This window comes from Eschrichtius robustus, chromosome 5 (assembly GCF_028021215.1).
Source record: "Eschrichtius robustus isolate mEscRob2 chromosome 5, mEscRob2.pri, whole genome shotgun sequence".
Classification (NCBI taxonomy): domain Eukaryota; kingdom Metazoa; phylum Chordata; class Mammalia; order Artiodactyla; family Eschrichtiidae; genus Eschrichtius; species Eschrichtius robustus.
This window is the reverse complement of record NC_090828.1, coordinates 78,518,538-78,530,626: the sequence shown is the minus strand read 5'-3', so window position 1 is coordinate 78,530,626 and position 12,089 is coordinate 78,518,538. Positions and strand designations below refer to the sequence as shown.

Sequence of the window (12,089 nt, the reverse complement as noted above, 5' to 3'; positions counted from 1 at the left end):
ATTTCCATTGAAACGGATCCTATAGATGGGTCCAAGTAGAAATGGGTGGTAAATACATAGGTCAGTATTAGAGTTCAAACCCAACATAAGCATGCCAAACTGAATTTAAGAAGGGAAACATGCATTTATTCTTTCAATCAATTAATATTTTTTGAACATTGCCAGACAGACCCTGTTCTAGCACAGGGAATACAGCATCAAATAAATAAGTGCCCAAGGGAACTTACTCTCTGTTGAGGGGAGACAGATGGTAAACAATTAAATTGGTAAACTATATAGCATTCCAGATAATAATAGTGATGAAATGAAATAAAAGCTGACACTTAAATAGTGCTTCCTACAGTCTAGTACCTTTAAACCTATTACTTACTTTGAGCCTCATAACAGTCCTGTGAGATTGGTAATATTACCCTCGCCATTTTACTGATGAGGAAACTGAAATACAGAGACGTTAAGGATCAGTTAAGCCCAGGATCACATAGCTAATAAATGGTGGACTCAGGTTTGAACCCAGGAAGGCTGCCTCCAGAGAACTACTACTTAGTACTATAGAAAAAATAATCAAGAAATAAGAATAAGTGCGGGAAATGTGAGTTCAGTTTTAAATAGGCTAGCAAGAAAAGTGTCATGGAGAAGATAACATTTATGTAACAACTAGAATGAGGGCACAAGGTAAGGAATATTTAGGAAAGAAAATTATAGGCAGAGAGAAGGGCAAGTGCAAAGGCCCTGAGGCAGGAATAGGTCTGATGTGCTGAAGGCACAGAAAGGAGGTCAGGTTGGCTGGATCAGAATGAATAAGAGGGAGAGAAGTAGAAGATGAAATCTGAAGTTACAATGGGGTCCTGATTATGCAGGGCTTTGTAAGCCAATGAAGGGACATTGGCTTTGCTATGATTAGAAAGCTATTGAAGGTCCTGAGGAAAAGTGTGACTTAATCTGACACTTGAATTTAACATGATCCCTCTGACTTCTGTGTTAGGAATCACCCTGGGGGGCAAAGACAAAAGGAAGTAGACCTTTTAGGAGGCTGTTGCATTAATTTAGGTGAGTGTTGATGGTGGTATGGACCAGGAGAATAGAAGTAGAGGTGATGAGAGGTGGCCAGATTCTGGTTTCGTTTTGGTGGTAAGGACAGTAGCAGTGTATGTGTGGTGAGGAATGGAGGACAGCTCCAAAGTGTTTGTCCTGGGCGCCTCTAAGATGGAGTTGCCGTCTACTAAGATGGGGAAGGCTGCAGGGTGAGCAGATTTGGGAGACCTGATTAGGAGTTCAGTTTGGGGGATGTTAACTTTGAGGTGTCCATAGATATCCAAATAGAGATCTTAAATAGGTGGTCGGATATGCCAGTCACGAGTTCAAGGTCTGCAAGTCTGGGCTGGAGATAAAAGTTTGAGAGTCAGTAGATGGTATATAAACCCATGGGAGTGAAGGAGATCAGCGGGGATAGACAGAGAAGCAGAGAGGTCCTAAATAACCCTGGGGCACTCTGTTTAATGTCAGAGAGATGAGGAAAAACTAGCTAGAGAGACTGAGAAGCAGCCAGGAAGTAGGAGCCAAGCACAGGAAGTATTTCATGGAGCAGAGAGTGGTCAGCTGTGTCCAGTGCTGCTGCCAAGTCAGGCAAGATGAAGAGAGTTGGCCATGGGCTCCGGCAAAGTGCCCATCATTGCTGGTACAGTTTCATTGTAGTGTTGGGGATGAAATCCCTGATGGAAGTGGTGTCAAGAGAGAACGGGAGGAGAGGAATTGGAGACCACAAGTGGTTGGAGTTTTGCTGTAAAAGAATAGCAGAAAAATGAGAAAGTGGCTGGACACTGGTTGTTGGGTCAAGAGAGATTTTGTTTTTGTTGTTTAAGGAGAATTTGCATCATGTTTTTATGCTAATGGTAGTGAATCAGAGAGGGAAAAATAATGATGGGGGAATGGGAGAATCTCTGGAGCATATACTGTTCTTGAGTAGGTTGGAGGGAATGGGATCAAGAACTCAAGTGGGGGGAATGGCCTTAGATAGGAGCATGGAGAGTTCATCTTTAGGAAGAAGTGAGGAGGGAAGACCCAGATCTGTGTGGGTGGATTGACGTGGTGGCGGGAGCTTTTGGAAGTTTTTTTTCTGATTGCTTATGTTTTCTCGGTGTAATTGGAAATAAGGTCATGAGCTGAGAGTGAGTTTGAAGGAGAAGGAATAATTCCTCAATTCGGCAGAATCAAGAATGATTCTTGATCCCGTTATTGAACTTGCTTCATTTTATAGAAGGCTGAGGTACCACGCCTCAGAGCAAGGAAGGTTTTCCTAGGCTTTTGGTCTCGATAACCATTGCCAAGAGAAGGGACCAGAGGTGGTGGTTGTCAGCCCCGGCTGCACAGTGAAGCTGCTTAAAAAATTCAGATGCCAGGGCTCCATCCTTGAGATTCAGAATAAATTGACCTGAAGTGGGTCCTGGAGAATTGGTGTTTTGTTTTGTTGACTTTTCCAGGTGATTTTGCCAAGCGGTCAGGATTGAAAATCACTGGCCTGGAGGCTTTTCATCATTTTAATGAAGAGACACATATAGTTTATTCATGGAGAACAGGAATATGGTACCTTGATAATAACATCATTCCTGAAATTTTTCATAGAGAAATATGTGCAGACACTGATGTGCTAGAGACATAAGTGCATTTATGATGGTATCAAATCACATTAGGTAGAAACTTCAGGTTTTTGTTTTTTAATCAACATTGACAGTCCTCTCAATTAACTCCTAATGCTTTGTTTTTTTCCACATCCATTTCAGTATGGTTTCAACATGGTCATGTCTCATCCACATGCTGTCAACGAGATTGCACTAAGCTTGAACAACAAGAATCCAAGGTAAGCTGGCTTTGTAATGTACAAATCTGAATCGAACTAGGGACACCAGAGAGCCCATCGACAATCAAATTAGAGTTTAGAAACTTTCAAGCACGACTTTTTAAATTAAGATTGTCGATAGACTCCCTGGCTAAGTAGAATTTTCTTTTCAGCTATGTTACAGTTTTACAACTGGTGACAACTCTGGCCCTGTCTTCAAGCTTTCATTCCTCTTGAGGCCTGGTTCTCAGCATCCTTGCCAATTTAGAGCATGAAGCTTCCAGGTTGTCAGGACTGGGGCCAGGAGAGTCTTGATATAGACTTAGCCACACCACTTTTTGCTGAAAGCTAATAAAACTACTACCGCTTGTCTACACTTCATTTGCAGCCTTTACACGTGTAGCTTTTATTGCCAAACCAAAAAAACAAACACAAACAAAACAAAAATAACTGCTCGCAGATTTCTTTTCATATTCACTTTCCTATAAAGGCAAGTGCCATATATTATTCATTTCACAGATTACCTCTAGAAGCCTGTTTTCGTCAATTTATTTTAGTTAGTGTAATGCATTTTCCATTCTAGTGCATTTCTGCATTTCACACTGTTACTCCCTTTTACCAGACCTCTCTGATAAAACTGCATATGTGAAAACTGTTAATTCAGTTGAAAAATATGATTATAAATTAGATCCTTGCAATGCAAACCCTAAATCCTATTTAAATGTTGGATTTTATTATTCATACTTCCCCTAATGAATGCTTTTGCAACTTTCTGATTGCTTCCTTAGTTTACTAGAATCCCAAGTAGTCATGCTTCTTTGTCACTGTCTTCCACTGAGGGAAGTCATTATTCATTTTTCTTAAGACAATTGATATTGTGGATTATCAGAATGATCTTTGTTTAGAGGTTGGCAATAGCTTTTATTCCAGAAAAAAGATGAAATACTGAAGTAATCGTACTCTGAAGTAACAATGCTGTCCTTGACATTGTATTTGAAAACTTAGATTGTATCTCTAAGGTTTTCCTTCTAAAAATATTTCAGACGGAGTTTTATTTTCTTGAGTCAGAGAAAATATTCTTGTATTAGCACAGCTGTAAGCCATCTCCTTTCAGATCTCCTGTGTGGGAAGAAGAAGTGATGGAAGCTTGCATTATTGTGGGGAGTTTTATGGAGCCATTGCAGATTAGCAGATTTGCAGTGTAAGGTGTTGATTTCCGTTGATTTTGAACTTTTTCAGCAAATGTTTTATCCTGACTCTAGAACCAGAGAAAGTGTTTAACCAATGGGTGGTTTTACTGAATATTCTCATGTTTCCTGTTGTCTTTATTTAGCTCATTAAAAATACTTTTTCAACCACATTACACTGAGTCACTTGCTGATAGGACTAAAAGACTTAATCTTCCCATAATTAATTTTCATTTGTGAGTAATTTGTAATCTTGGGAATAGGAAACATGCCTTCCAAACTTGCTACCCTAGATAAGCCACATGTATAGAAGTTCGTAAAGGTTTTAAAATGTATGTGCTTTAATATAACTATGCCTTAATTCGTAAAAGTTTAAAAAAATACATGGACAAATATTATCATATTCATCTTGGAAGGAACAGCGGACTCATCGTTCATTCGCTTTCACTCATATGTGTTTTTTTTCCTTCTTGTTTTGACAGAACAAAAGCTCTTGTCTTAGAGCTGTTGGCAGCCGTTTGTCTTGTCAGAGGCGGGCATGAAATCATTTTATCAGCATTTGACAACTTTAAGGAGGTAGGATATTCTAGTTTTAAAAAGAATGCTCACACAAACATATTTGGACATCTTTGAACAGAATGATTTGCCTTTGTGTGTGTGTGTGTGTGTGTGTGTGTTTTATTATTGAGATAGAATTGACATATGACATATCAGTTTCAGGTGTACAGCATAGTAATTTGATATTTGTATATATTGCAAAATGATCCCCACAGTAAGTCTAGTTAACATCCATCACCATGATTTACCTTTTTATTTATTTTAGGGCCTAAGGGGTATAATAGTTAATTTTCTAAGTTGTCACTGAGGGAGAAGTAATGAACCTAGTCTAAATAAATGGATGCATTAAGCTGTTTTTGGTGTCTCATTTCCAAGAAGAGCTAAAAACTATTTGCAGGACTCATTTTCCTTTGGAGAACACAGAACAGCCAAGTCTGAAAACTGGTTTTGTTAAACGTATGTTGTTTTCATATGATTGTTACTTGAGCATCCACCTTGTAAATTTTATGAACTCTTTCATCATAGTTACTTTCCTCAAATCATATGTGTGATCACTGCTTTGCTGGATGCTATGAGAAATCACTCAAATAACCACAGACACTGATTTTAGCAGTTTGTAATCTTAATCAGTTGATCTTGTCACAGGAAAACAGTAAACCAATGGACATGCATGATTGAAATGGAAACTAAATGACTACAAAAGAAGAAACAATAACACATAGATAATATGACACCAGGAATTCTGAACCAAAATATCAAGGCATCACAACTGAACTCATAGCCAGTTTCTCTTGGTGGTGGTGTGCAGCCTTACATGGCCAAGGAAGGTGCCTGCTAGCTCCCCTGTAAGTGTCTAACATCTGAGGCTACTTTGAGGTGGGACATGACCAAAGTAATTGAAGGCACATGGAGCCCCAGATTACAATAGCATCAGCCAAGTTATGCCTTTCCCTGGCAATCCCATTTGATTCCAGATGCTTCTGGATTAAGACCCAAACTGGATTAAAATCTAGATCTCAGAGGGACTTCCAAACCTCCCTCTCATCTTTCCTGGGAACCTCTGGAGTAGAACTCAGCTAGTATTTATTGAAGACCTCCTATGTGCCAAGGGCTGTGCCAGGTACACACATGAAATCATTTGGTTCTTACAGGTAAATGTTAATATCTCCATGTTGTAGAAGAATAAAATTTCAAATACATTATTTGCTCATGGTCCCATGGCCAGATAAGCAGCAGAGCCAGGATTAAGATTTGGTGCTCCTCATCTTGAACTTCTGTTTCCAGTGACGTTTGGTCCCCACTGTGTGTGAAGCTCCTGAGACAGGACCTAGGAGCCCATCCCCCTGCCCTATCCCCTTAACTGGACGCACTACCCCAGCTGAAGGATGTACTAGTGAGCGACCCATAATCCTTTACGTGGGCTGGCAAGCTTCAAAGATACTTCAGTCAACAGGGGAAACAGTCCTCCTGCCCCTTTATTTGCATTGCCTCCTTCCCCTGCAGTCACTGCCTTTAGATTTTGATATTATCCATTTTGCTAATGCCAGCCATGGACAGAACCAAATGTTGTCTTTTTATGTATTCAGCCTTAGTAGTGAAAAATATTCGGGTTCTAAGAAAATGATGAAGAATAGTAGTGATTCTTTAAATTCATGTTCTGGCTTCCAAAACAAATAGAGTCTTTAGAGATAAGAATGTATGAGTGCTTGTCTGTGAATGTTTTTATATATCATTTACAGGACATAAAACTTATATTTATAAATAAGGAGATATGTGGGTGGATGGGTCTAAAATGAAAGTAAAACAGCATGTGAAGCTAATATAACTCCCACATCTTTATCATTAGATCACATTTTGAACATATCACATGCCAAATCTTTTCCACACTGGAAGCACTTACCATACAGTTATCAGTGACCCTTGTTATAATAAAAGTCATATTATAACAAGCAACTGATTATACTGCAGGTCAAGTTATGTCCTAAAATTATAATTGTATAGAATCAGTGTTCATTAAAGCCAGTAAATCATGAGATGAATGTTAAATTTGTTTTCTCTTAGATAAGGTAGAGTGCCTTTCTTATGCATAATAGGCACAAAAGTACTTGCAGGATTGAGTTTTAACTATCTGGTGTCAGAATTGTATATGGTTTAACCATTTAGGGCTTAGTTGAAAAAAAAATAATCCTGCTAAATCTAATAGCTGGCTAATAGTAAAGAGGACTAAATTTTGACTTTGAATTTAGAGCTTTAACCAAAATCTCCCTCATTTCTGTAATTTCTTGTGAATGATGGTGGGTGTTTAAGTTCTGATTTCTCCTTGGACTGGCAATTGCATCTCAGAGAAGACAAACCATGTCACATGGGAGAGGGGACACGGACAGAGCTGGTTCTGTGGGTGCTCTTGGCTTGCACTGACCTCAGGCTGTGGTGTTCATGTAGACAGGCCAGGAAAAGGATTATTCTAATAGCCATATGCAGGAGGCCAGGGCAGGAGCACGCTCCTGAGAAACTGCATTCTTAGGGGTAGGTCAAAAGACATCCACTTATTTGTCTGTTCAATCTGAGGGTGAAAAAAGTTAGTGTATATTGATCTTGGGTTTTTTTTTTTTTTTAATGTAATGCCATACAAAGGCTAGCATCTTTTGAATCTCTTCCTTTTCTCTTTTTCTCCTGTCTTTATGTGTGTTTTTTTTTTTTTCGTATACATCATAGTGAAGAGTATATTCTTTACTCATTTTAGCAAAATGTCAGTGGAATCTTTTGGGTTTAGAGAGGTTTGGGAGCCAGCTGTTCCTGATTAGGAAAAGTTGTCCTTACGATCTCAGATGCCTGTGCAGATAGGGTCTTGGTCAGTGAGAAATGCCCATTGAGCTGCCCATGGCCGAGAGAGCACCATACCAGCTACGGGGATCCTAGGGATTAGGGTCAAGGAAGAGTCTTTGCCCTCAAGAACATTGTTTTTAATGCTTTTATCCCATTTAGTAAATGGGATTCCGTTCATCTCCTTAAGAAGGACGAAGGGATTATCCCTGTTTTCACTGGGGGGACTGGTGTAGGGTGATGGTGGGCTTCAATATCAGATATCAGTATCTATTTTGGCAGATAAAATAATGTGCATTAGCGTGCCAGACCCTTTGGGCTTGTATCACTGCTAGAGTGTAGCCAAGCATACTGCTGCAGCGTGGCACCAGATGCTAAAAGGATATTTAAAGACCACACATCTTAAGTATGTGGCACGATTTTTTTCCTCTTTACTTCTTGAGCCAACAAATCCATTCTGTCCTCTTTGACTACCACTAATTAATTCAAATTTAGATTAAAAGAAAGTATCTTTTAGCTTTTGATAGATTTTAATGTATGATTACATTAATTTCTCATATTTCAATTAATATTCAGAATCCCAACCAGTGTGGTTTTCTGTGTTTCTGCAAAGACATCTTATGCCATGTATCTTATAACATCTGTAGTATATATTTTAGAAAAATAGCACTTCCAATTCAATGGTATCTGATGGTGGGAAGGATATTAATCGAAGACCTTGCTTTTGGTGGTTTTGGGGGTTTGGGCCTAAGCCTGACATCACTGAGCAAGCACATATATCACCTCAATGTATATGATGATAAATGAGTTTTAATTACATAAATTCAGATAGTAAACTTGTACCAAGCATGGTTTGAAACATGCCTTAAAATGTTGAGTGTAGTGTGTAGTTGAAGACTAAACCTTTAGTCATCCATTATGCTCCTTGAATTCTTTTCCCTTAAAAAAGTTTTTTTTAAAGTAAAGGGAATTAGCATATCTAGTTGTGATGCTGAAACATCTCCCCATGAAAATTTGTGGTCCTGAATTGAGGACCAGGGTGAGAACAAGGAGTCATCCATCTGTTTTTCCTTATTGGCTAATTTAGCCACAAGGAAGGACAGATTACCATCTTCCCTAAATTGATGCTTTCTTACTTACCTGGCAGTATATATTTATGAGCATTTGGTCTACCAGACAGAAAAAAGAATACATTTGGAAGTAAAGATCGCTCTGTTGGTATTTGCATTAGTTAGGGTCTTGTTTGCAAAAAGCAGAAACTGACTCTAGCATACAGAAGAAAGGGTTGATTGGAAGGATGTCAAGAAATGCACAGAGCTGACAAGAAGCCTGGAGAAACAGGCCTAGAAAATGGGCAGGCATTCCTAAAATGTGGCTGGACTCTCAGGCTGTGACCTTGAAGCCTAGCCGCCATAAACACTATTTGGGGTTCTGGTCATGCTTTTTCTTCTCTCTCAAATGACATGGGCCATAGCTTGCAATCTGCTGGGTCATAAAACTACACTTACCGGTTAAGGATCAACTGGCCCCATTCTGGAGTTAGGAACACTATACTTAATCCAGTTTCCCTTAAGAACCTTGAGGTCTCCTACCTAGACTTTACTCTCTTCAGCTTTTCTTAGTCTTCCTACTTTTTTCTATTATATTCTTTGATATATCTGAGAAATTGCCTTTAAGAAAGTGTCCCCAAAAGTCTGCAAAAAAAAAAAAAAAGCTTGAAATCAAGGGGTAAAAGTACTGAGGCTGTGTAGACTCTGCAACAGAATAGCTCACTGTGACACTAGTAATAAAACCCTCTGGGGACTTTGAGCTACCAGCTCCCCCAGGCAGCTGGGAGGTGCGCCTGGAATTCATCAGGATTCCAGATCGATTATAACTGTGTTCTCATCTGCTTCCAGAATGACAGCATCTGGCTTTAACAAATAAGCCTGAGGCCTGAGTTTGGTTATTAAAGGCCCAATGCCTTCCCACTTTCGACCTTCCAGCACAGATAGACGGAGCCTTGTGAAATGAGTCACTCAAGGCAACCAGCTCTCTTGTACACAGCACTCTTGGCAGGAGCCATTGTTTTTTTCACGTATTGCTAGAAGGCTTCCTAAGTAAGCTGATGTGGTTTAGCTACTGGGCATCTGAAAGCACTTGTGCTACACATTATTACGTTGATTTAAGAAGGCCTGTCAAGTTTTATTTACAGTGGGTCAAATTGGGCAGGAAGGAGAGCAGACATTTTGGTGTGCTTCCAGCATCCCTCAGAATTTAATCCCATCTAATCTAACCTCTCAAATATTTGAAGGGTGTAGGATTATAAATCCAGCACAAGCCATCCAGATAACTCATTCAGTGGTAAAATTCTTAACATAGAGGGCAGGGTACTTAGTTTTTTCAGTCTCTCATTGAACTATAAGCAATGTATTCTCTCAAATCTCAGCCTCTGGGAGTGACAGTTCTAGAGCATGTGCGTATTTCACCTTATCAGGCCAGAATTAGATTGATCTAATTCACCTGGACTCTTCTCCAGTCAGTCCATCTTCCTAGGATTGGGAAGCAAAGTCACCGTGATTATCTTTTGGACTGTGTATTCACTGTGGCAGTTATTACTTGTTCATAATAAATTACCCCAAACTTAGTTTTTTTTTGTTTTTTTAAAATAAATTTATTTATTTATTTTTGGCTGTGTTGGGTCTTTGTTTCTGTGCGAGGGCTTTCTCTAGTTGTGGCGAGCAGGGGCCTCTCACTAACGCGGCCTCTCCCGTTGCGGAGCACAGGCTCCAGACGTGCAGGCTCAGTAGTTGTGGCTCACGGGCCCAGTTGCTCCGCGGCATGTGGGATCTTCCCAGACCAGGGCTCGAACCCGTGTCCCCTGCATTGGCAGGCAGATTCTCAACCACTGTGCCACCAGGGAAGCCCCCAAACTTAGTTTTATTAGGCTTACGGATTCAGTGTGTCAGGAGGTCAGTCTGGGCATGGCATGGATGATTGTCTTTGCTCCGTTGCATCTAGGGTCTCATCAAGGAAGATCTGATTGACTAGGGGCAGGGATTCACTTGGAGGCTTCCTCACTCATGTGTCTAATTTCTGGGCTGTGATGACTTAAAGGCTGAGCTCAGTGGAGCCTGTTAACCAGAGTGCCTCCACGTAGGACTCCATGTGGCTGGAGCTTCTCGTAGCCTGACAGCTGGCTTCCGAGAGGGAGTGTCCAGGAAGGAGCAGCTGCAGACCTTCAAAGAGACAGAAATCACAACATGTCTTCTGAACTAGTCTCTGAAGTCATCAGTGTCACTTCTGCATTCTGTTGGTTCAACTGAGTCACTTAGGCCAACCCAGATGCAAAGGGGAAGGCAATGACTTTACTTCTTGACGGTGGAGTGTGAGGGTCACAGTGCAGAAGAACATGTAGGTAGGAGGGACTCCTGTGGTCATCTTTGGAAAATACTGATACAATTCACCTCAGTGACTTTTTGAGAATTTATCAATTTATCTCTAGCTGTTTCTCTTCTGTTTTCTCTCTCTTCTTCACCCAGCGTAATACTTGGTTTCTCTTCAGGACTGAAAACTGTATAAACTTTTTCATTGGTGATAGAAAGGATGGTTACTACTTTGAAGCAGTGTACAATGGGCAAACAATATTTTGAGAGACTTTTCAGAGGAGAAAGGAGCCATTTACATAGGATTTATGAGGCCCTGGTAATGAACTAATTACTTCTTTATCATCTGTGTCTTTATCATGTAGTAAAGAAGTGAAGGCGGGTATCCTGCTGATCATCAAGGGATGAGTGATGTTAACTTACTGGAAAAAATTATCATGAATATTTGAGTGCCCCTATGTGTCAGAAACATTGATAAACACTGGAAATAAGAACATAAATATGACCCTTAAGAATTCTACCCTTAAGAAGGACCATCCCAATCTAGTTAAGGAGACAAATATTTCTATAGTTATCCTACTAGGCTGTATGAAGTTAATGCCAGGCTGTAGGTTTCTCCTTTACAAAGAGGAGAAACAGCTAATCAAGAGGAGGAGTGGGAAGGAGGGCAGATGTGGGATCTGAGCTTTCTGGGGAGGCATCCTATAAGAAAGGGTGCCTGAGTTTAGGATGAATAAGAATTAAGCAGGTATATTCGTTACTTATCACTGCTGTAACAAATTGCCAGAAGCTTTAGTGGCTTAAAACAACACAAGTTTATTATTTTACAGTTCTGTTGGTCATATGTATATAAAATAAGTCTACAGGTGGTATTCTTCTGGGAACCCATTTCCTTGCCCTTTCAAGTTTCCAGAAGTTGCTTACATTCCTTGGCTCATGGCCCCTTCCCTGACTCTCATCCTCTGGCCTCCTTCCTTTAATGACCATCGTGATTATATTGGTCCCACCCAGAGAATTCAGGATAATCTCTCCATGTCGAGATCCTTAACTTAATCATATCTGCAAAGTGCCTTTTACATTTAAGGTAAATATTCACAGGTAACAGGGTTTAGGACATAGATGTCTTTGTTTACCTTGTATCGCCAGTCTTTTTTTAAAATTTGATTTATTTATCTATGGCTGTGTTGGGTCTTCGTTTCTGTGCGAGGGCTTTCTCTAGTTGTGGCAAGCGGGGGCCACTCTTCATCGCGGTGCGCGGGCCTCTCACTATTGCGGCCTCTCTTGCTGCGGAGCACAGGCTCCAGACGTGCAGGCTTAGTAATT

The 12,089-nt window shown here is 40.2% G+C and overlaps 1 protein-coding gene across 1 annotated transcript in view; it reads left to right on the top strand.

Moving 5' to 3' along the window:
• Positions 1-12,089, top strand: part of FMNL2 (formin like 2) — a 311,812-nt gene that overhangs the window by 245,551 nt on the left and 54,172 nt on the right. The window contains 2 exon segments of the mRNA XM_068545113.1: positions 2,778-2,854; positions 4,503-4,596. Coding sequence (XP_068401214.1) covers positions 2,778-2,854; positions 4,503-4,596 — 171 coding nt within the window.